We start from the raw sequence: 22,144 nt of genomic DNA, 5'->3' as shown, positions 1-22,144 counted from the left end.
TTTTTAGGCATTAATCTGTGCAGGCTAGAACCAAACTAAGACTATTTTAATTCACATTTGTTTGCAATTAGTGAAGTCTGTACGGGATTTTAAAAACCACATTATCATTAAATACCTTTAAACTGATTAGGAATTTTCACTATTTTTAATAAGTTAACTCAAGGTAGGGTACAATCCACACTATATGAAAATAATTAACAGTGTGAATTAAAACAGAATTAATCTGATTCTGAACAACATAACTAATTAACCACAATTTCTGTTTCATTGACAGATCAGTCCTTAGCTTGTGCAATTCTCTTTGTTGAGAACCATTTAATGTCAATGCTGAATTAACGCTTTACATAGTCGGCTATGGCAGAGTCAGTATTTGTGCCCCCTTGGTTTGTCTTCTTAATGCATCTCTTAGACATTCAAATTTTCATCAGGAAAAATAGGTGAGCCATGCTTGACATTTTTGTTATCTCTAAGTTTAAAAACTAGCAATTATATATACATATTTTTGATGTGGGAGAGAAAAAAAAGCACATACATATAATTTTAATTCCTTCTCACAGATGACCTGTAAAGAATAGGGATTAATTTGTACCTAAATACATATACAACAAACAATTCTCAGTTTTCCCTCCCAAGGTTATCTTGCCCTTGGGAAAAAAAAAAAAAAGAAAGAAAGAAAAAAAAAAGAGGTGGCAGATGTCCAATATTTACTAGCTTAGCTTTATAGCAAGTACTAGTTTGCTCTGTAGTAGTAGGTATGGAGCCAGAGGAAGGGAAGATACAATCCTGGATAAAAAAAGGCTTAAGGTTTCTAAAATTTAGATTATACAAATAGCTTGGGTTTAATATGGCTGTTACGATAACAAGGCTGAAATTTTCAACAATTCGTCTCCACCAGCAACTGCCAGGAACTTCTCCGAAGCAGAAAGTAAGTTTAAGCCTCAGTGTACCCAGAGAACACTAAATAACCCCAGCAAACATTTTTAGGACTGGTGAGTAATTTGCAGTGCCAGACTAACCCCTTTTTACCCAAAGGTTTATTCAAAGGGCCTGAAGAGACCGAGTAACTGCCACCCTTTTAGTCTGGCCTCAGACTCTGCAATAAATAACAAGCAACATGATGAGCAGTGAAAAAAAAAAATGTATATATATAGTATTTGAACGTTTCCATCTCTGAAGAATGAGAAAGAAAATTTACCATGTAACCGTAAAGGGAGAAATCAAAAGCAGACGGTTCTCCTGGGTGTGGCCAGAACACAGAAATTAAACAAAAAACAACAACAAAAAAAAGTAAAATAATAAAAAAAAGAAAATAAAACCAAAGGAAACTAAACAGAGCCCCTTGAAATCCATGCATTGTTAACCCTTTATTTGTCACGGAGTTTAGACCAGTCACCTCAGCAGCAGCGTCTTTGCCTTGTACCACTGGAGCATGCAGCCAGCAACCGGCCTTGCCGTCATCTGCTGCTGTGCTCGTTTTTAACCAAGTTTTTTCATTTTTTCCTCCCCCCTCCCCCTTATTTCCATAATAAACAAACTTTTAGGAGCCTGAAAAAATGGCCAAGGAGACAGCAGTTTAGGCTACCTGTTTCCAAGGCATTTGGAGAGAGTAGGAGGGTTTCAGCTATAATCCACCTGAGATGAGCAGGACTAAATGCACTGACAGAAACACAGCATGAAATTCAGAAACACATTATTGAAGTTACACACACAAACGCACACTTTAAATTGGTGAGGGAATCAGTGTAAACCAAGGTGCCACCATTTCAGCAGCTCTTCCAGCTCCTCCCTGCCCCCGTGCTGCACTTTGAGCGCATTAAGGCACATACACGTAAAGCACCTGTCCGCGTACCTGTGCAATCTGCTGAACCAGATGCAGGAATTAATTTGGCTAAAAAACCAGAAATGCATCTTCAAAAAAAACCTGCAGGGCTATTTTAAGCTGGATCATTTCCCCGGTCCAGCTTGTTGTGTTGCTCTCCTGCCAATCCCTCCTGCAAAACCGAGGAGGGGGCAGAGGCCGGGAGTGAAGGGCGGGAGCCCGGCCAGCACTGCGGCTCAGCGAGAGCTTGGGGCTTCAGAGCAGCCCCCGCCAGCTCAGGTCAGGGGCTTCACGGCCCCGCGTTGTCCCCGGTTGTGTGCTCCTCCCCCTCCCCTCGATGGATCGTGGATCTTACTGTGTGGTCTGCGAGTTCCACTAGCTACACTGGCAGAGGACAAGCTGATTTCTCTCCCTCTCCCTGCTGCATCAGTTTTTTGCTAATTTAGGACCCTGAATTCAACTCCCTGCACAGTGAAATGAGCACTACTGGAAAGGCACTCCCACAGGAGCAGTAAATCAGCTTATACTATCAAGCCATCAACTTCAGCCTTAAATAAACCAGTTCAGTGTTCGGACTAATTTAACTCATTAGTTTAGTATTGCAGAGTTGAAAGCATAAAAATGTGCTTCACTGAACTAGGATAAAGGGACAAAGGTCATGTCTCCTTCATGCCATTGGCATTATAAAGGGATCTGGTGACCTGAGAAAGCGATGCTGGTCACTGGTACTTTGTTTGTTATTAAGTCTCTTTGTGTTAATAACACTATTTGTATTTCTGGCTCAACTGATGACATCTGAACAAAAATTATAAAAATAGAATTAAAATGAAAACAAGACCTCTAATTTATTTTATGTAACAAGGGGTTGTATCTATTTCACTGAGTGGAAACTAAGTCCAGAACAAGAGTGGCTCAACTCAAAACACCTAATCCATTCAAAGAAGAAATAAACGCACATGCAAATGTACAGTCTTTTAGGCACAGTTATCAAAACCTAAATTCATACTCTTAACCTACAGTTAACTGCAAACATAAAAATACCCTAAGTGTTTCCACACAGCTTTCTGCACAAGTTTTTAGTTAGCACAGGTTTACTTACAGAACTCCACTCACCAATAGATGCAATTTCTTTGTGAAGAAAAGACGTAAGCTACTATACAACCAATTTCTTAACGAAATGTGAAGCGCTTCTACACACTTCAGTCCTATACAAGAACTTGGAGATCTGGGTCTCCCAAGAGGAAGGCATAAACTTACACTGTCCTGAAACCACGAGCTTGCAATCTGCACTAATATGAACTCTTACCATTTACAAATCTAAAAAAAATGCTCCCTCTTCAGCCAACATTTTGCTGTGTCCTTACGCACTCTTGGTCTCTGAATGTCATCAAGGGCACATCTTGGAATGCCACACAGTACACAGCTGATGAGCAAAGAGCTTGGATTCCCTTTCCCTGCAGCTTTATGAATGCCACAGGGTACTCATTACGCAGGCAGACTGCATTAATTCTGCAAATATGTCCACTTGTTCGATTCAGCACAACAGTGCCAAAATACGCATCTAGAGGATGCATCTCCACTAACAAAAGGAGCAGGAATCCTCTCTCTCTCGACTTCCTCTGGAGGTGTTTTATTCACGGTTCAGTGAAGTGCATGGTAAACTGCAACCATGAGTAGAATGCTATTTAAAGGCACTTAGACAAGTTAGAACTAGAAATGTAATGGTAAACAGGACAAATGAAACAAACAGCTGGTTTCCTGGAAGCAAGCAAAAAACCCAAACACATCAAGGGAAGACTGATGTCATTCTATTAAACAAGAATAAAACAAAATTATATTCAAGGGATGTTTAAAGTTTGTATCTTGTTTCTCATACATAGCAAAGCAATATCAGTGTGAAGTCTACCAGGGCCCATATAATCCTACTAAACAGATTGAATCTGGGGAGAAATCGAGTCAGGAAACAAGAATTCACATTGCTTTGAGAGGAGAATCAGCAAAACTAAGTATTAACTGCCTCCTTCTCTGCTGTGATACAGAAAGTCAACAAAAAACATTTCCTAAGCCAAATGCAGGAACCTGAGGAGTAAGCTGGCTGTGACAGACACACGCTGCTCTCTCTTTGGTCACCAAACTTCCTAAACACACAGAGATCCTGAAGATGCAGCCATTTTGATATAGTTCCCCCAGGCGGTCAAAGAAAACTGCCTGGTCATCTCAGGTGGATTCAAAAGGAAGAATGCAACCCACACGCTTCCTCCAGTCCCTCCTACCAACCAGCACTAGAGCGGTCCCAGCAGAGATCTCCTGCCACAGCTCGGCAGGGACAAAGCGCTGCTCAACCCCATCGTACACTGGGTGGGGGCAAACCCAGGGCAGTTTGGGATTTACCACTGTACCTTTTAAATATTTACAAAACATATACACAAAAGTCTACAACCCTTAGGAACCCGGGGAAGGGAAGGGAGCATTGAGAACACAGCACAAGGCAGGCAGCAGGAGCATCTGCTTTCGGATTCCCAAGAGAGAGGAAGAGGAGAAGAAGAAAGAGAGGTTTCATATCATTAGATTAGAATGGAAACCACAGGGCAGGAAAATGCATTCAGATTTTTTTTTTTTCCTAAGGTGGAAAAAGAACCCAAGAGTGAGTGAGTGGCCTCCAGAAAGATCCATTTCCTTTGCTTCACCATCAGATCACCAAACTGTTGTTTTTCCATTATTATGTGAATACCAGGTGCTTCGTGCAGCTACACCCCACTCAAACACTGGGGCCTCCCATTTTCATGCTAAGCAGGAATAATCTTGCATTCTTTTTAAAACAGGAATTATTTTGCATAGAGAAGGATGCAAAGATACCACAAAATTACTCTTTGGGTGTTTTCTCATTCTGTTCAGATTCTGCCCCATCCCTCATACAGGCTCTCAGTTTTGCAACTGCTTTTTGCTGTAAAATGACAAAAAAGCAGTAGAAAACCACATGGTCAAGGACTGGAAGATCATCTCTTTGGATCACTTTCTTTTTGCATATATTTATTAAGGGTTCAGGATAAAATTTGTCAGGGAACTCTTCAGCAATAATTTTTGTTTTAACTGAAAACCAGAAGCCTTGGGCTTTAACAAGTGCACAAGAAGGTACTTTTCATAGTCATAAATCAAGTCTTCACAGAAAGCCTCCAATGTTAGTGTTGCCTAGAAGGGAAAGGGCAGCCGTGGGCGCTTAATGCAGGGCTGTACGGATGGGAGAGAGAGAGTAAAGTTCATGTGTGGAGAGGAAAACACTGTTCTGGAAAGCACAGGCAGTGGGGGATGAAGGATAGAGCTCACCACTTTGCCAGGCCAGTTATTTTTGTTCTTTCTTTTGCAATTACATCCAAACAAGTAGGGATTTGATAGAGGTCAGAGGCTACTCCCAAAGCCAAATAGAAATGACTAAAATCAAGACTAATTCACAGATAGCTCTGGCCTATAAATATCAGAAGAACAGCAGAGAGCAGAATAACTATTTACAAGCTCAGCATAGCTGATCATTGATAAAGCGTATAGATTTGTACCCACCAAGAGAAGTAAAACTCTCTAACTAAGCCATATAGACATTTACTTGTTCAAACTGTCTTATTAAAAAAAAAGACAACCCAAAAAAAACCCAAAAACAAAAAAACCCACCCAAACAAAAAAAAAACAAAACCAAATCATGGTATTAAGCACAAACAAAGGACGGGGAAAGGGCTAACACTCATCTCTTTTGTATACAAATCAACTGCTTTCTGGTTTCCAGCTAATACAGAAACTGAAGAATTTCAGAATGCATCTTGGGCAACATGGGTGGAAATTTGCAGAGGGCTCTGAACATGAACATATCCCGGAATGTATGTTGAAGCAAAGAGGCCACCTTAAGACTGTGAACCTCAAATCCAAGCGAAAGGCATAGACTCTAAACCGAAACTGCTTAGCTGAATTGCAACTTCAAATTCTCTTGTGTGCATGCACACATGTGCGCACACGTGGGGGGGGGGAGGAGGGAAATTTTGTTTTAATTGAAAATGGGAATCTTAGCATTGATTAAGTCAAGCAGAGTATAGACATGCACTGTGCAAGCTTCCCCCATAGAGCTTTGGCAATGCACCTCGCTCCTGACCTGCAAAACTCCCTGCTATTCCAGTGCTGAACCTCCTGGGCAGAGAGAGAATCACATCAATTTGTCATTGTGGTGATACTGGTTACGTGATGAGAACCAATTGCCAATTAGGACAAAGATCACTGAATCTCTCTGCAGCTGACCTGAGCAACATTTGAAATCTCATCTTCAGAGAAATAAATTACCATTAACCCTCAACAAAATCTCCCTCTTAATATATCTGTAAGATGAAAACAGGTGTGTGAATGCAAATCAGTGGGGAGAGGTCCACACGGGGCAGGGCAAGGAGAAAGAAGATGCTTATATTAAGCATCAAATATCTCAAACATGAAAGTTCAGTATTTCAGAAGTGCCGAGTAAGTCTGCAAAATACAGTAAATAAAATCCTTTCACATATGAGATATGACGGTTTTTCTATAGAAGTATTTTAATGCAACGAAAATGGGGGCGGTGTGTGGGGGGGTGGGTTAGGCTTTGTTCTTACAGTCTCCCATCACACAAAGCTGTTTTACTTTATTCTGCCTTCCCCGCAGGGCACCCATTGCTAGTGCAATGGGAACGGGTTGATATGAAGGCTCAAGTGACTGACTCCCTGTTTGTTCAAAAGGCTGGGGAACCTGATCCCACATTACAGACAGGAGTGTCTAGGAGCATTCGTACATGCTGCCCAGAAATGACCATGCTCAGAGTCTGGAGTCAGAGGGAACAGGAGACAGCCCCCAAAATAGCTTTTCCCTTCCCCCATCACACTAATTCCTGCTGATGTCTACAGAGTATATTCTCTAGGCAATGAACTGCCTTTTACTCTGCAATCAAAACAAGAGAAACAGGTACAGAAACAGGACTTACCTTGGAGCCACGCTCATTAAAGATTATCTCTACATCAAGGATTTTGCCGAATTGCTGCAGAGAGACAAGGGGGGGAAAAAAGATTTATTTTTGGCAATCCATTTTTCCTATCTTTTGGGGGCTGGCTTAGTGCAAGAAGGGAGGTGAGAATATTTCCATTTCTAGCATACAGGCAAAGGCATAAAATCCCAGTGACGTGACCCAGTTCTCTCGGGTTAGGACACACAGATCCTCTTGGTCACAGACCCCAGGTTTTCTCACAAAAGTCTAAAGGAAGAAAAACAATCTCCAGAAGAGTTTTAGGGATTTGAGGTGGCTTTTCTCTTCCCCCTTTTAATTTAAACAATTCTTTCTTCCCTCATTCTACTATTTCATCTAAGACATGGTTATATGATTTCATCTCAGACATCTAACAACATTTCTCAAATGTAATTCAGCATTTCATCTTCCTCCTGAAGTGGCTATCACAAAGAGAAACTTAACAGTGATGATGTTTCTCTGGAGGGGATAGTCACATAAGACTCCCAACCTCAGGGATTCCAAACCCTAAATATCCTTACCTCCCCTCCGCTTTACTTTCCAAAACTCCAAGCCTTCAACAGAATTGATGGCAGATCCAGAAACCATGAAAATGGCCAACCCCAGTTTGTTTTTCAGGAAAATATCGTTCAACTTCAACCTATGACATACAGCAGGCTGTTGATAACCCACACAAGTTTATCACTCGTAATACAATTCTGACCTCTGCCTCAGCCTGGAGACCCTGAGGAGGGCAGGGCCCCACTACCTCTGCACTGTTTCAGCAACTGGTTCCAAAGAGCTCCCTACCTAGCACAGAGCAAAAATGGGAAATAAGAGCTACAAGCTAGAAAGGAGATTTACCACACTCTGTAGAACCATATATGGATGACATCCTTCACCTTGGAGCATATTAAAGTATTTTTATTGAACTGTCTAGATTTAAACCAGTAACCACTTCAACAGAGCCCCGCAATGCTCTGTCCTCTAGAATTGCCAATGTTGTATTTCGAAACTAGAGGTCTGCTCTCCAGAAAGACAGGTCTAAGATCTCATTTTCAAGAACATATATACAGAGCAGTCTTCATTCTAGAGATGCATATTGTGCTCAGACAAATGCTATATCTGAGTATTTTTCCTACCCCATTATTTACGAAAGCTTCCATCAATACGGTTTTGATCTCACTGTTTGCAGAAGATTTAAAGGTGGTAGCAAATGAAGGAAGGGTCAACCAGAAAAGAAAGGATGATTTCACAGTTAGGAAAGATGATGAACACAGTCTCCAGGCACTGGGATACTCTCCACTTTGCCACAGTGCTCTTAATATAATATTTGCCATTTTTTTTAAATTAACATTTCGATTCGGAGACAAATGGGTATAATGCTCATTTTGTGGATGCCCTGCTTGAAAGACTTGTGGCCAGATTTGCAAACATGGAACATTTACAACAGTGAGCCATGATGACTGAGGAGAAGCTCTGAATATGTAAAGCAATAAAAAGCTATTAAGTCCCTTGAACAAATATTCCACAACTTCCTTTAAGCAAACAAAATGCTTCCAACAATTTTAACTATAGTTTCTGTCTGCTTCCATTCTCCATTCTTAAAAAGGAGATAGTTGTATTCTTTTACAAATGTTGGTTCACAGATGTTGTTTTTACTGTTCTATTGTTTAAGGACAATACTTGATCTTCTATTCATCTGAAGAACAATTGAATTCACAATATCCCACGTTACACGAAGTTTGAATAATGCTAATATAAACATGCATCTTCCTTGAAACCTCAACATCACAACAGCTTAGGCTTTATCCATGCTGGATCCTCTTTTGACCACTGCTGTGCCAATCACAGCTAAAATACATTTTCTATTTCTATCCCACACTTGGTGTGGGCTTGTCTATAAAGGAGATTAGCCGTTGATTGCTTTTTGTTGTCTTTGCTGCATATGGCTTGGGCACTGCCATGAAAGAAATCAGTCACGATTGCTTTCTTGGTAGACTATTTCAGTGTCGTTACACGACAGGGGCTGAACCAATTTAACAGCTCGTGGCTGCTGAAGGGCTGTCCCTGCTCCCTTGTCCTTCCTCGCCTGGTCTCACCAGCTTCCTAAAGCCGGCCCCAGTTTTCATTCTCACCTGTAGATAAACTGATACAGCTCACCAATCCTGCAAAAAACTAGTCCTACAAAAAAAAAATACAAAATCTTTGACGATTTACTGATCTGAAGTGGCTCAAAGGGTCCAGTGAGCATTAGGGCTCTGAGAAGCAAAAAGGAGTGGAAAGCGGCACACCCTGCCCGAGAGCAGGATCTGTCCCTGCCAGATCAGCTCAGCTGCCTAGCCTTGCCACAGACGCTGAAACAGCCAGGCTCTCGATAAATGCAAATGCCAAAATTATTTTCAGAATCTTCAACGCCATCAAAACCCACCATTTTCTACCTCATTAGAATCATCTTGAAAGAGAACAAACTGTGCAGCTTCTGGTGTACAATTATGCTGTGCCATCTTCCCCTTTCTCCACCCCCAGCTGGTCCTGGATCCCCGGGTATTACTGCCAGCGCTGCCTGCCAGCCCCGTTCGGCTGAGCTCACCGCGCAGGGTTTCCTCACCAACAGGAAATCCTGTCTTGTGTGTTTAATTCTTTGCGGCTGACAAAAAGCTGGCGGTAACGCTGAATGCAAGTGGTCTGACCTAGCTCCATGAGAGGTGGCAGGGCTGCCTCCCTGCCCTGTAGATGGTGGAGGTACATCGTTTTCTAGATGACAGAATTAAGATCACCAAATCCTGCGGCTGCAGTGAGCACAGGCTTGATGTCTACTGTAATGGGCTACATCCACCCATGCAAACTGCCCCAATCTCTTCTCTACCTAGGAGTTGTGGGTGTATGAAGAGGCAGGAGGGAAGGACCTGCTTGGGAGAGAAGGAGCAGAGACAACAGGAGCTAACTATTGAACTGAGGTTTGCTGGGGAGGGGTTTCCTGCTCCATGAAATTCCCTGGAAGAAAGCAGAAAGCCATGAGGCAGGAGGACGTGCGCTGGCCTCTTCAAGACTCTGCTGCAGCCGTTGCCACAGCTGCTGTGACAGCTCCTAACACCACGGCTCTTGTCCTCACTGCTGCAACGGTTACAGCAGGTCCAGCACTGGAGGCACTTTTTTTTTGGTAACATGCCAGAATTTTCCTGAAGAATGAAAGCAGGAAAAAAGAACCAGTCCATTTTAACAGTTTATATCTCCTTCAAAGCTGAATCTAATTTAGTGGAACATAAAAAGGCACTTTGTTCTCTGATGGTGCTTCCCCTACCAAATGTCAACAGCCTACTGCAAACAATGGAAGTTTTAAGAGCTCCTTAGTGAAAGGTCACAATTTTTGTATGGAAAATGCTAGGCCATCTAAATACAAGGGTCAACACCAAATACCCCCATAGTAATTTTTAAAAATCATGTATACAGGCATGTTTGTATTTTCCAGCAGACAGAGGGTCTGGCCAAATAAAACAAGACCCATGCTTAGGTCATCCATGAGGACTAACCCTCTAATCTCTAACCTTGAAGACATGAATCACTGGGCTCCCAGACGAAATTTGTTCACTCAACAATTACCAAGGACTTCTACTTAAAACCCTGCACAGTAGCCAGGGAGAAAAATCCTCAGCAGAGTTCACAGCCTCTGAAGAAGGTATTGCAGGACATCTCAAATGCTCCCCACCATGACTTAAAAAGCTTGCTACATGACCAAGAAGCCAGTATCCCCCATCACATGTCAGGTCATGCAAGAAGCCTCCTCCATGAATAGCTCATGCACAGGCGATACGACAGATAGATACACACACACACACACACACACTTCCAGTCATGCCATGGTATAGGAGCTATAGCATCTTGTTTTATCTCAGTGCTCCATTTCCCGGAGTGACCTTGTACCAGCTTTTAGTTATCTTTCTGTAAAAAAGGTAAATGAGAATCATCTCCTCTACAATGGTAGCAGGGGCTGTTGGAAATAACAGTTTTAAGAGGCATAAAGATATCAACAGACATCAGCTATAACCAGAACCCGATCTGCTTGCTTGAACATGATGTACCTTATCATAGATGCAAGGGCATTGTGCAAGGAAAGGTACATGCATGATGTGTGTTTCTTTCCACCGAGATGACATGAAGGCAGCAGATTTTTCCAGCAGAGGCCATAACTACATTACATATAATAAATTTGAGAGATCTGGCACCAGAGAGCTTTTGCCTTCCAAGGCACTGACAGTTTGGTAGGGCCCCTCCTGTATGCTCTGTTCCAGCTGGCCCTGCTTCCTCTCCCTGTCTAGAGCTTTCAAAGTCAGCTCCAAAACGTGCCAGACAAATAACTTAACCCTAAAGATGCAAACAACAGGGAGTATAAGGCGAATTCTCTAGAAATCACGGAACAACAAAAGGTAATGTGAGACACCATGCGACAACCTCACATCCTTACAAGAGAACTCTGTACGCCCAAGCAGCTTTGCACTGGCCCTGTAAAATTCACTTAAGAGATGAGTGCAGTGAACTATCTAAACCTTCAAGGTGCCAAACAGTCCATACTCAAAGATGGTCGAAATTCAAAATAGCCAGGAAACCAACCTCCTGTGCAGGAAACCATTTCAGGTCCTCAGGCTTGAGATGCATGAGCAAGAGCATTTCATATGTAGGATAGGTCCACGCTGCAGAGAGCGTCCTTACCCTAGCTCCCAGCTCCAAGGGATATACTTTCAGCTGAGAACAGCTGGCTCCATCGTAGCGTGTATTAGTCAGTGCTTAGTTATGGCAGCATGGGGTCTGCCAGAGTTACACTATCAGTACATGAACTTCCTCACCTAAAGCTGGGTCACATCTCTTCAAAATAGTGGGGCCAACCCTGCTACAGCCAACCCTGTTCAGCCGAGCTACACCAGTACGCTTTGCTGACAGGAAGATGGAAGCATCAAGGGCTTATAAACCAAAGCACTACCATAGTTTACCAGCTGAACAGACAGTAAACAAGCACCAGCAAGCCCTTATTATGGTTGACCTGTTGCCCAACAAAACACAGATCTTTTCTAAGAAACCAGACTTTAAAAGGAAGCCACACAAAGACCACAGATTTCTAACAGGATTTACAGACCGCAGCCATCCCAGCAAACAAAGTGACGAGGAACATAGTTTCTCAGTCATTTGTTATCCTCTGACTCACAAATAAAAGTTTTTCACACAAAACAGCGAGATGGGGTGAATAGTTCGAGAGATCTTAACACCAGGCCAGCTTCCAGGTCTACCCTTCCAGCTCCTTGTTCCTGCCTTGTGCCATCCCCAGAGGTGCAACTGCACTGTAACCTGGTACTGCTGCCACGGAAAAGGTACTTGGACCCATGCCCACAAAAGCAGCATACATTCAAAACTCAGTTTGAGAGGACTCAGACATGTAGACTGAATCCATATAAAACTGGGTTATAAAAGACAACTTCATGTAATTTTACCCAGGCCTTTTATGCAAGTAAATCCAGCTACAGCACAGCACTGTTTTCTAAATGCCATTCAGTCCAGTCTCACTGCAGACTCTCCTAGTAACTCATATGAAAACCTAAACAAATCTTAGATAAATGTATGATCCAGCCATCGCTGTCTTCCACCAGACGGTCACCACAGAAGTTGCTATGTCCTGTGGTGTCAGCACATAGCTGTCGCAGAGCAAGACAGGCAGTACAATAGCTACTGACAGCTGCAGCGGCACAAGCACCCCTGCGCAGCAGTACCATGGTCCCCAGCGTAGCTGTGCAGACAAAGCAGGATGCTCAAGTAGCACTGAGCACGCAAGTCCTTTGCAAAAGGTGATTCCAGAAATCACCCTTTTAAAACACATCAGTATAAACAGCAGCGCCTCTTCTAACTCTAACCAACATCAGCAGGAACAAAGTTCTGCCTGTGACAGGGCTGGAGCTCTTTCTCATCGCAGGAAGAGCTCGGAAACAAGAATCATCACAAAGAGGCCACCTGTGTCAGAATGTTTGTTCTCCAATACTGGCATGTAGGACTTGTTACGTGTGATCGGTGATTCGGAGATGAAAAAAATAAAATACATCTTGATATTCTGAAGACAGGATTTCCTCCTTCAGATGTCCAATATGCTCAGAAAGCAGAGTCCCTTTCAGCAACTTTCCTATTGCTGCACTTCAGGCCTCACTGCATCAACACCTGCACGTCAGAGCTTCTTGGTCTATCGTATTATTTACCTACTTACCTTAACACCTAATGAGTAGTCTTCTGCCATTGCCAACACTTGCGTATCATGAATTAGTTGCATATTTAAATTTACTTACTGACAAATACAGACTTAAAATTCTACCAAATTCTTGGTGAGAAAGAGCTGTAGTCTATGTTGTTATTGCTTTAGCCTCAAACTATAGGCTCATGGAGGTGTTTTGCACTCTTGACACCAGAATGAAGTTGCATGAGAAATTATATCCACTGAGATATTTTAGGAAGTGCAAAGTGCCAAAATGTTTCCCCAGAGGCCGAGATCTGAAGGCTACAAGAGCTTCCAAAAATATCTGAGCTCCCAGAGCTGTGCTGCTTGGATCATACAAAGCAGTGGTCTACCACAAACATGCACCATAAAGAATCTCGCAGTAGAGATATGAATTATGCTTAGAGAAGGAAAAGGGTAACAACATTACCTGCCTTAAAATCCAATTTTAAAAAAAGAGTAGCTACCATTCTGTCACCTTTAATAAATAAAGTTATTAATAACTTCATTAACTGAAAGTTATTAAATGTGACAGAATAGTCACCTTTATATGAAGCAGCTATGCATTATTACTGCTGTAGCTGATAACGCACAAAAACGCTTTATCAACTGGGCTGATGATGTTCCCCACCAAAAGCAGTTAGCAACCTACAAGTAGTAGCCATGGAGAGAGCATGTGTTAAAAAAGGCAGTGTCTCCACCTGAAGCCAGAGCCTGAGAGAATTCACACCCTGTACTGTACTATCCCACCTTCATCTGCAATCGTCATCAACATAGTCCTTAATTTTACCTTACGCTATTCTCCTTTTTTAAAAATAGTTGAAGATTCTTGAGCAAAGAGCATTTCACCATGGTAAATTCTGAGAAACATCAATTCTGACTCCTCATATTGTTGCTCTCACAACAGATAAGAAGGATTTAGTGCACAGACACCTGTATGAACTACCAAAACGATCCACTTTGCTTGTTTTTGTGAAGGCAATTCATGATTCAGCTTGAGAACAGATGGATTTTCCTCTTGCAGGCAGTCCAACCCGGCCTCCATCTTTCCCAGGAGACTCTGAAGTCAATCTGAGTCTGAAGTCCAGAACTCATCAGAGTATCCCAGCCAATTTTAAACTGGGAGGAAAACTGCTTCCTGAAGCCTAAGAGGGAAGGACTGAAGCTATCAGCCATGAGGTATAAGCACAGACACTCTCATAGCACAAAGCTGAAAGGACTGAAAACACGTTGAGGAAAACATGAGCTTTTCTTCTGCATAGGAAGTCCAGTAAGGAAGGGGACAGCCTACCAGGAGTTAAGGAGACTACTACCATCATGTCAGAGTCCTTACACACATTAGCCAAAAAACGTCCCTCAGAAACTGGATACTAAGATTTTGAAGAGTTGCTAACATGTTTTTAACACTGATGGCAACTCTTCTACTCCCTGGTAAGTTGTTACATTGTTTAAATTAGCCTAAATGACTAAGAATTTTTCTCTTATTTCAAGGTTAATTGTATTAAATCTCAGCTTCCAACTGGAAAATCTTATTATGACTGTAAACGAGACCTAAACCCCCTATTAGTAGGTATCATCCATGCATAAGCACCTGTACAGAACAGACTTGTCATCTCCCAACCTCTCTTTAATAAGCTGTGTAAATCATGTACTCAACACTTTACACAGTTAAAAAGCCACTCATCTTCCAAGCCCTAGATTGTTTTGGTCCTAAACTGATCTCAGAACTTCCTAAACTGAACAAAATTATGCAGTCACAGTCTTTTCAACTTTAAACATGAGCAAGATCACATCCATCCTTCAACCTGATACCCCCCTTTGCATTGTTGAAGCAACTATCTTCAACAATCACTAGCACTCTCCCAAATCAGTGTTTTCCAGAGAAAGCTTTCCATCCTACAAGCGCAGCCCGGTTCCCACATACTCAGTACTCTGCACTGAGCTGCATCAAACACGTTTTTATTGGATTTATCGTCAGTTAACCAGGCATTTCAAGTCATTCTCCAACAGTAACCTTATCTTTCTCTTTCCTCCTCCTCAAATAGTTTTTTAACTGCAAACCTTACTGGCAAGGTTTTAATAGCACTGCCTCCGTGGGTTGATACAGATACTGAACAGGACCATAACCGAAACAGATCCCTGGGGAAACTGACACTAGAAACAGTCTTGATCACTGATGTCTCCCCAATAACTACTACTTTTTACTATCTATCATTAAAGAGGCTTTTAATCCCTCTAATGTGTGTTGTGTTTATTTGAGATAAGTATTCTTTTTCTTAAAAATCAACTTGGTCACTTGGACTAATTCAATTGGTTGAGCAATGTTCAACTGTATCAGTATTGCTTTGTACAATCTTGTCAAAATAGACAAGACAGTATTTGTCTGCAAAGATGTATATTACCTTATACAAAGTCACGCTGAACAGATATTAAACTATTTCTTCAGATTCTAAGGTTTTTTAAAACTTCCCAAAAATATTTTTATCTTGGACCAACATATGGATAGTTCGTAGCTCTTTGGGTCATCCCTTTCAATTTTTTCAATAGTGAATCCTGGTGAGCAGCGTTTCAGCCTTCTGCAACTCCCTTAGCTTACAAGAATTGGCTAAAAATTAGCATTAATGAATAAAAGAGCTCCTTGCTTTGGCTATTATCTTTGGACATACCTTATCTAGATCTGCTGGTTTTTAAGTATTAGCGAGCACTGTCTCATCCTCCTTTGTTATAAATTACATACAAAACCAGATACGGTACAAATACCTCCTTTTAAAATCATAAACACAGCAAGTTGGGTTTTTTTGTTGGTTTTGCTGTTTGCTTTTTGTTTTCTTATTTGTGTTTTTTCCCCCAAAACACACAACTGTTTCCTAATTTTATATTGTACCTACACCTAGATCTTTTCTCTTTGCATGTAAAAAATTGATGCCTTCTCCTCTGAACCTACATCACCGATAACTCCATGATTAGCATGTTTCCTTTCTCACCTGCTTCTTTGTTTAAGTTTGCAATTATATTCACTGCCATTTACTTCCTCTCCTCCTCTTCATCTTCCCTGCCTAATGTGCAGAATGTTTTGTGTTTTATTAACACAGTTTCAGCGGCTGCGGAATCATGCATTTTTGGCCATCAGTATGATTTTGTTGAATACTTTACAGCTTCCATTAACACTTCCCTTTTAAAGATACCTTTCCAGGCAGTTATCCTGCCAATTGTTTAAACTCGAAGAAACAGACTCTTATAAAGCTCCTTACATTACTGCCTGATGCCATATTCTGTTTGCACAAAGTAAATACAGACAAATAACAATCACTGGTACCTAGGCAACCGTGGGATTTCAGGTCAGCTATTAACTCTTCTTTATCTGCTAGAACAAGGTCAACTATTGATTTATTCCACAGTGGGTGGGGAGAACTGTGTGCATTAAAAAATGACCTAATCCTTCTAGAAACTTTCTGGAAGTCTTTTTATTGGCATCATGAAATGTCAAGTAAATATTACCTGTTTTAAGCAGCCTATTTTATTTGCCTCCCTATAAGAAGCCTATACATAAGGAAATGTTTGTTCCATTCCCTGTTAGAAACACATAATAGGTGAGAGATGGTTTGAAACACAAATAACTTGAATCTGTCAGGAAATCCTTATGTCTGCAGCTCTCACAAATGGTGAAGGTTTAGAAAGCCTTATGTAATATCCATTTAATCACAACACATCTGAAGTCCACCTCTACTCAAGTCTGGACGAAAGCATTAGCTAATGTTCTGCGCCCCAGGACTGGGCTGACCTCTCGCATGCTGTTCCATCCTCAGGGGACTTCTTTACTCCCTCCCTACCATCACATTTATTTCTTCCTCCACGGCTTTGCTGTCTACCCAATTCCTCTCTTTGTACAGTAGCTTGGGAAAATCACTCCAGGCAAGGATTTTGAGTCTCTCAGATATGACGTTGAGGAGATGTGACCTGACACACAGAAGGGAGAGGGAGAAGATGGGGGTTACAGGCTAGCCACAGCTGAAGACTCAGACAACCATGAGTCCCCTGTAGGAGAAAGGGTTGGTTTCAGTGAGTCACCCAAGGGAAAGCATGCTGATCCTGAAAAAGAAATAGGACCAAGGAGGATTTGGAGAGAAACGTTCTCCTGCTTGAGGCTCTGAGCATGCCAAGAGGAGCAGCACTGACAGGAAAAGGGAGATGTGCAAGAACCATTGATTATTTCCTTGGCAAAGTAGCAAAGTTCTCTATTACAGGAAAATGGCACATTTTTTTTTGTGCACCAAAAGATGAATGCTCTTCTGGTAGGCATACCTCTCAGCAAACACAGGGCCAGGTGAACTAGCAAAAGGTTTTATAGGGAATATACCATTTACCCCAGTTAAAATCGCATCACTGTGCTGGAACTTGAGATGATGTTTAGAGAAAAAAAATAAACAAACAAATAACTTGAGGAACACCAGAAACCAACTCATATAGCATATTTCCCTGTCCCTTCTATGTACAAGAAGTGCCACCATACAGGCCCAAAAAAGGATAGGAAACCTTAATGCAAGCAGTTAAGCTGCGTTTTACACAAGTCACTTCTCAGGACAACCATTCATTCAAGTTGCCTGCGTCTCCCAATCTGCAAAGCAGAGGTAGGAGTCACCAGGACAGGGATGTTCTGTCATTTCCGTCTCATCCATGTCCCCCACACCAGGACCACAGGGAGGAACAGCATCAAGGTGAACGAGCATGAAAGGGGCCAGTTGTCAAGCCAAGCACCGGACCCAAGGGAAGGGGCAGCAACAATGTAGAACAATTTATGTAAGCGATGCAGCTCCCAAGAGAGGGGAGCAGCAGTAGCCCAGAGCAGGGTGTGCTAAATACAGATTGTAGCAGGCAGTCCAAGAACTGGCTGTGATTTCAGTAACCGGTTTATCCAAACCGGACGGAACTGCCTACCGCACATCCCTGCAACAGCAAAAAGCAAGCTAAAAACACGAAAGCAGAACAGGCGACTGAGAAGATTCAGCAATCACAGATTGCCAGGAGATGAGTTTCACCCTGAAAACATTCCCACAGATGTCAGGAGTGCGACAATCTAATGTATGAACAACACATAAGCAAACCCAGGTCTCTTGCAACAGAATCACAGAATCATAATTTTGGCTGGGACCTACCTCCAGAGGTCATTTAGTGCAACCCCTGCTCAAAGCAGGTCTAATGAGATCTGGTTGGCCAGGCTGTGTCCAGTCAAGTCAAATACCTTCAAGGATGAAGGTTCCACAACCTCTCTGGGCAACATGTTCCACTATTTAACCACCCTCACAGTAAAAAAAAAAAAAAAAATTTTCCTGATATCTAATTGAAATTTCCCATGTTCCAACTTGTCTTCGTTGTCTCTCATCTCATCATTACACACAACCAAAAACAATCTGGCTACGTCTTTTCTGTATCCTCTGATCAGGTAGTTGCAGACAACAAAAATATCCCCTCTCTGCCTTCTCTTTTCAAAGCTGAACAGGCCCAGGTCTCAGACTCTGCTCACACATCATGTCCTCCAGCCCCCTGACCATCTTAGTGGTGCCCACTGGGCTTGCTTCAGTATTTCACTTAGATGAAGGGCACTGGGGAGCCCAAACTGGACACAGTATTCCAGATGCAGTCCGACCACCTCTGAAGACAGGGGCAGGATCACTTCCCTGGGCCTGCTGGCTACTCACGAACACAGCCCGGTGTGCAGTCGGCCGCCTTTGCCGCAAGGGCACGCTGCTGCTTATGTTCGATTTGTTGTCCATCAGGACCCCCAAACCTTTTACTGCAGAGCATCTTCCTAGACAACTGGCCCCCAGCCTGTACTGCTGTACGGGTTATTCCCTCCCAGATGGAAGGCTTGAAACTCACTCTTATTGAGTATCTTAAGATTCCTGTTAGCCCATTTCTCCAGCCTGGCCAGGTCCCTCTGAACAGCAGCCTTGCCCTCCTGCATTTTGACCACTCCTCTCTGTTTGGTCTCATCCACAAAATAGCTTCTTACGGACACAAAAAGCTTCAAGAACAAGGAGCAAAGATCTCTCACAATATATAGCAATTGGGACTCTTGCTGAAGACCATCAGTGACATTTCTGCACATTTTGAAATTTTTAACATTTCTACACATTTTGTTCACTTTGTACTGTCCAAGGTATGGACAGATAAGGTCAGTTCTTCTCGCACTTATAGCAGTCTAAGCTTGAAGTCCATGAATTTGACACATTTACAATACTGTAACACTAGTCTCCATGTGAGAGTGTGTGTGTATGCATGCGGTGTATGCACACTGATGGCTCAAGAGATGCAACAACTGCAGCAGGAATACTGCAGAATTTGGAGGAGCAGCGGGCTATGCAGTTAGGACCAAGGTATACGCCCAAAGCCTAAGGTGGCAAGAGGAACCTTAGCTTTGGTCTTTCCTGGCTGGGGTCCTTTGCACTGCATCTTAAACAGGCAGCAGCTGTTAACTTTATAAATAATAAGAAATATTTCTGAAGACTTTAAAACATGCAATCAACCAAGGATGCTACCATCATTATCAACAAGTCAAATATTCCTGATGATGATGATATATAGATAACTTCACCTGAAGGTTAGGTCATGAAGCATCTAGCTCATTTATCTCTGAGTTCACATGGAATGAGTCAGCACCTATACTCATGTGAACAAACTCTTCCTTAAAGAGCTTATAAATTGAGAATGATGAATAGCATACAAAGATTAGGGGAGACAAACTATTTGGTCAAAAGAAACAGAATGTATATCATACACAATGTAAAATACCATCTGACTTGCACTAGCTTTTCCACATGCAATTGCTAGTTGGCCAATTCCTTGCAGCAATTTTTCAACACAGAAGTGGATCATGAGGAAACACAAACATTTCAACAAGTTTCTAAGCAACTGAAAAACAGGGCTTTGCAAAGGATATATTAAGTCAATGTTTAATCCTAGTCTTTACTGGGAAATAAGGTGAAGTTTTGTTTTGTTTTTTTTTCCAAACCAATTGTTAGGTTACACTGAACATCTTGATATGAACAACACAGTTATAGTTTTCATGTGTATTTACCAGCTGAGGTAAATGCTACCAATTGTCCTAGTCCTGCAAATATTTTACAGTGTGCTGACTAAATTGAGGGGGACGGGCTTGTCATTCACATAATACACCAGCACCACGTGTGCCACCTGTGGGGAAGGAGAATCTGCCATGCCTTAAAAGGCGCTGGTGACTTACCCCAAACATCTGCCGAAGGTCAGGATCTCGAAAGCGGAAGGGAATGTTAGACACGTGAAGTCGTTTTGGAGTGGATTTGCTCTCGGTATTCTCACTGCTCTGTGTCTGTGATGGCTGTCCATCTGTCTGTGCCCCTCCTTCTGTCTGCTGAAATCAGAAAGACAAAAGTGTGTGCATGAATAGAAACCACACAAATTCCTTTCACGTGCTTTGTCTATCTCTTTTTAGGTATTACTACTACACTTGCAATTGCGGTATCTAGCACTTGACAATTATTTTGATAAAGCCAGTAACGCTTAACAATTGATCTGTTGTTCTTCCCCTCCCTTTCATGAGTAAACACTAATGAGATCTCAGCCTCCCTCCCCTCATATCACCTTTTAGCTTAGTAGATTTGCCTTTGGTTTTCTTAAATTGCTTCTCTCTTTTTGCCTGTTCTTCCTCACTTCAGCTGCCACCATATGAAAGCTCTAATGAAGAGGCGGATCTTTCATATCCTGAAGCTGGGAGGTAGGACCGCCACTCTAATCTCATGTGGCAGGATGTTCAGGCAATCATCAAAATCCCACAGCTGAAGTGGCAGCTCTTCACTGGGCCAATACCAGAAATGCATCCCCAGGCAAAATGGCATCTGTTCTGTCAAGCTCCCTTCAGAGAAACATTACCCCAAAAGAAGATCTATAATTAAATGGTAAAATCCATATATGAACAGCTTACGGATGCCTTTGATTAACTTTTCTTATACATTTAAAAGTCAGCCCAGGGACAGGAAACAGTCGTTAGCACTGCAGGATTTATAAAAACTCCAAGTGCTACTTTCTGCTACCAATTCCACAGCTAAAACAAGGGAATTTGTTCCAGTATTCCCAAGCACTGACTGGTACAGCGAAGCCAGGTCAAGCGGTGGGCCAGGGGTACTCGTGGACGTAAAAAGTACAGCAAGAAGGCAGAGGAATAAGGGAGACCAGTGTGCCAGAGGAGAGACCTAAGGCCCCTGCAGGGATGACTGGCAGGGGAGAAGAAAGGAAGAGAACCTCAGCTGCTTGTGTTGGGTTTAGCCTAAGAAGTGGTAAAATTTGAGCACAGCACGAAATATAAAGGCAAGGCCCCTTTGCAAAATGGCTAGATGAGAAAATGGTATTTTTTGCACTTTAGTCAGAAAAATGACCTCAAAACCTCAGAGCTACAGAACAAAGTAGACTACAATTTGGTCGGGTTTATTGCTCTGTCCCTTTCCACGAGCATGCATTGACAGGACAAGGTATTCGAAGAGCACCCACCCACTCACTCTATTTCCTGCTGCTTGCCTCAGCCTCCTAGGAGTCATGCTTTGACCACTTGTGTGATGCACTTTAAGTGTCATTTAATTTCTTTAGATGCCAACCTGACTTCTTCCTTAACCCATCAAGTGAAAAGAAGTTCTATGAGAAAGAAAGGATAATGTAATTACTAGAGTCAGCCTTTTTTAAGCACCTTGAAGAACACACTCAGGCCTTAAAAATAAAGATTTAAGAGTAGGGTTTTTTTTTGTTGTTTTCAGGCCTTTTTTTTTTTCCTGTTTTAAATATACAATTTGTGTACCAAAGAAGAAAGAAATCTCAAGGGAGTTGCCCACACTGACTCCCCAACCACTGACTGGACTTGCTAGACTGCTCTGTACATCATTCAATATACAACACTTCATGAATATTTGGAAGCAAACATCTCTCCACGGATAAACTAAACTAACAACATTAAGAGAGCTTCTTTTGGCCAGAAATGCCTCTTACAGACATGACCTTGAACTTGCAGATTGGTTATAAAGCATTGACAAGAGCACGCAAACATAAGCAC

The 22,144-nt window shown here is 42.2% G+C and overlaps 1 protein-coding gene across 3 annotated transcripts in view; it reads right to left on the bottom strand.

Moving 5' to 3' along the window:
- The window catches only part of RBFOX2 (RNA binding fox-1 homolog 2), a 168,831-nt gene that overhangs the window by 24,743 nt on the left and 121,944 nt on the right, over positions 1–22,144 (bottom strand). For all 3 annotated transcript variants that reach the window (XM_075156431.1, XM_075156440.1, XM_075156449.1), the window contains 2 exons: positions 20,312–20,458; positions 6,804–6,857 (listed from right to left, as the gene is read on the bottom strand). In XM_075156431.1, coding sequence (XP_075012532.1) covers positions 6,804–6,857; positions 20,312–20,458 — 201 coding nt within the window. The remainder of the gene's footprint in view (positions 1–6,803; positions 6,858–20,311; positions 20,459–22,144) is intronic.

This window comes from Calonectris borealis, chromosome 1, assembly GCF_964195595.1.
Source record: "Calonectris borealis chromosome 1, bCalBor7.hap1.2, whole genome shotgun sequence".
NCBI lineage: Eukaryota > Metazoa > Chordata > Aves > Procellariiformes > Procellariidae > Calonectris > Calonectris borealis.
This window is presented reverse-complemented; position numbering and strand designations above follow the sequence as displayed.